Here is a 3,361-nt window from a genome sequence, read left to right on the forward strand (position 1 = left end):
GCGCCTGTTCATGCTGCTGCTGCTGTGCTCGCAGCACCTGAAGCTGCCCTTCAGGGGCCCGCGGCGACGAGCAGCAGCAGCAGCTGCTGCTGCTGCAGCAAACGCTGGGGGCTCTTTGCTGCGCCTTTTCGGCGAGTGGCGCCGCTGCAGCAAGTACGCCCGGAGGCGGCGGTTTGCGCCTCTGTCTTTGCGTCCCGGGCGTGCTGCTGTTGTGGCTGCTGCACCAGCAGCAGCAGCAGCAGCAGCAGAAGCAGCAGCAGCAGACGAGGGAGAGCCAGATGTACTGCTGCGGCCCGCCTCTGCTGTCCTCAACCTTTCTGCTGTCGCCCTTCCAGACACGCCAACGCGAGCAACAGCAGCAGCAGCAGCGGGACGTGGCGCTGCCGCTGCAGAAGATCCTGATGCTGCTGTTGCTCTCAGCAGCAGCAGCAACCCCAGGGGAGGCAGCTGCACTTTGCTGCTGCACCCTCCGCGCAGCGGCAGCAGCTTCAGCAGCAACTCAGAAAGCTCGAGGAGGGCGGCCCCGCACCCGCGGGCAGCAGTTCGTGCAGCAGCAGCAGCAGCACCAGCAGCAGGAACGGCAACAACAACAGCAGCAACGGTAGCAGCAAGCGTGTCAGACTCGGAATGCACAGACAGCATGCCAGCAGAAGAAGCAAAGCAAGCAGCAACAGCAGCAGAAGCAAGGCTTCGGGGTCGCGTAGAGAAGACCTGCGGCAGCAGCTGGTGCAGCAGCTGCCAGCTAACGCGTGCTGCTGCTGCAGTGCTGCTGCTTGCTGCTGCACTTGTTCCCTACCACCTAGTGCTGCTGCTGGTGCCCTGCACTTTAGGCCTGTTCTTCTTCGAGCAGGGCTCTGGTGCAGTTGCTGCTGCGAAGCCCCGATGCAGCTACCACTCCAGCAGCAACAGCTGCTGCCGCCGCCGCCGCCGCCGCAGCAGCAGCAGCAGCAGCAGCACCACGCGGGGCCACAGGGGGCCCTGCGTGGTTGCGTGGGCAGCGGGGGAGTTTCGCCAGAGCTGCGTGGTGGCGGCTTACGTACAGCCGCTGCTGCTGCTGCTGCTGCTGCTGCTGTGCAGCGGCTTCGCTGTGCTGCGGCTGCTGCAGCTGCACACCAAAACTGAGGAGGGCAAAAGCCTCGTGAGTTTGATTTGCTTCCAAATTAATTTAATTTAATTTAATGCCATTCCCCACTTATTTAATTGAAATCAATGCCATTCCCATTCAATTCAAATTAATGCCATTCAAATTAATGCCACTTCTCATTTATGTGATTCAATTTAGTGCCATTTTCCATCTGCTTAATTCAAATTAATGCCATTTCCCATTTATTTAATTCAAGTTAATGCCATTTCTCATCTGTTTAATTCAAATTAATGCCATTTCCGATTCTTTCTAATGGATATTTTTCTCGAACTTTTTTTGCACTTGCGTCTTTTCTTTCTTCTTTGGTTTCGGAATAATTAATGTCAATTGAATTAAAACAATAAAAAAAAAATAAATAAATAAATGAGGAAAGAGCAGCAAAGAGAAGCTTGTTTTCCGTTTGATGCTGCTGCATTTCGTTCTGTCTTCTGCTGCTGTCGTTTTGCTTCGGCGTTTCTTTCATCTCTCAATTTCTCTTTTATATTTTACTTTTAATTTTAATTTTAATTTTAATTTATTTATTTTCGTTTTTATTTTGCTGCTGAAGTGTGTCGGTGGGCGTTGAGCGTCCGCCGTTGTTGCTGCAGCGCGTGCGTTGCTTCGAGTTATTTGGCTTATTTAGAATGAATTAAATTACATTTTATAATTTCATTATTTTGCTTTGCTGCTGCTGCTGCTCAGATTGCTGCAGCAGATGGCACTGTGGCCCACCTGCTGGCAGACTCAGCCTTAGCAGCACCGGAGCTGCAGGACTCGCTGCTTCTGGCTTGGGGTGTACGTACAGCTGCTGCTGCACCTGCGTGGCTACAGCGACTGCTGCCAGTGCAGCTGCTGCAGCGGGGCTTCTGGGGACAGACTGCAGCACAGGACAAGTTTGCTGCTGCTTACTTCTGCTGCTTGCTGCCGCTGTGTCTCTTCGTGAGCCAGAGGCTCGGGGCGGTTGCTGCTGCGCTGCTTCAGCGCAGCGACATCAGCAGGAACGGAGCTGCAACAGGCTGCAGCAGCGACGGCAGCAACGACTGCAGCAGCACGCGCTGCAGCGACGGGCCCAGCAGCAGCAGAGCACTCAGGGCCTGGGCAGACAGCAGCAGCCGCTTGCACCGACAGCAGCAGCACACACGCTGCTGCAGCAGCAGCATCTGCTGCTGCTGCTGCTTCTGCAACTGCACACAGCGCTTGACTGTATGCGCAGCTCTCCAGGTGTGGCGCAGCTTCTTAAGTTGTGTCTGTTTTTTTGTTAATAAATATTATTATATAAAATAATAACAGTAATTAAAGTAACTGTTTATTTTTGTTACTTATTTGCTGTTTGTTATTTGTGCTTTTGCTGCTCTCCCTGCTTGTGGCTGCAGCTCGCCGCTGCAGTTGGCTTTGCTGCCTTCTCTGCTGCTGCTAGTGTACACCTCGTCTGCTGCCTAGCAGCCAGCGTCCTTCTCCAGCTCATCTTCTGTCCCTTCTGAGCAGCAGCAGCAGCGGCTGCTCGAGCAGCGGCAACAGCAGAAGAGCAACCTCAACGACTGCAGCAGCAGAGTAGCAGCAGCAGCAGCAGCAGAGTAACAGTGTCGACTCCCGCAGCAACAGCCGAGTAGCAGCGGCTGCTGCCGCAACAGCAGCAGCAGCAGCAGCCGTACCAGCAGGCCCGATGCTGCAGCTCGTTTGCTTGTGTCTGCTTTTCTCCTTTCCTGGCCGCCTCAAGAGCCTTTCAAGAGCACTTCTGGGCTCACGATTTGCTGCTGCTGCTTCGGCAACAGCAGCAGCCCGTGCTCCTGCAGCACGCAGTAGCAGCCCCTGCTGCTGCAGCATGCAACAGGAGCCCGTGCTCTTGTAACATGCAGCAGCAACCAACACAAGCGGCGAACAACAGCAACAGCAGCAGCAGCAGCTGCTGCTGCAGCGGTTCCACATCTGAAGGCCCTTGCAGCAGATTCAAGGGACCTCTTATACTAGCTGTTGCCCTCGAGGGCCCTCGGGGGCCCCCGGGGGGCCCCCATGGGAGCCCCCAAGGGCCCCCAGGAGGGCCCCCAGGGGGCCCCCAAGTGACCCTGTTCAGTTCCTAGGGAGCCCGTTTGAAGGTTCCTTTTTTTGTATTCCAGAGGGCACATAGACATGAGGCAGATGCACAAAGGTAGCAGCAACAGCAGCTGCTGCTGCTGCTGCAAGGCGGTTTTATTGATTGGCAATTTCCATCTAGACAGACAGCATTTGGCCTCGCTGTAA

General features: G+C 55.0%; 1 protein-coding gene across 1 annotated transcript; it reads left to right on the forward strand.

Annotated features, from left to right (window-relative positions):
• Positions 1-10: 10 nt before the first annotated feature.
• ETH_00032890 (uncharacterized protein) lies at positions 11-2,701 on the forward strand (the record flags this gene model as incomplete). The annotated part of the gene is made up of 4 exons (XM_013378943.1): positions 11-1,138; positions 1,826-1,918; positions 2,105-2,344; positions 2,567-2,701. The coding sequence occupies 4 exons, from the start codon at positions 11-13 to the stop codon at positions 2,699-2,701; spliced, it is 1,596 nt and encodes a 531-aa protein (XP_013234397.1).
• Positions 2,702-3,361: the final 660 nt, after the last annotated feature.

Source organism: Eimeria tenella, genomic scaffold (assembly GCF_000499545.2).
Source record: "Eimeria tenella Houghton genomic scaffold, Eth_scaff1197, whole genome shotgun sequence".
In the NCBI taxonomy this organism is placed as follows: Eukaryota; Apicomplexa; class Conoidasida; order Eucoccidiorida; family Eimeriidae; genus Eimeria; species Eimeria tenella.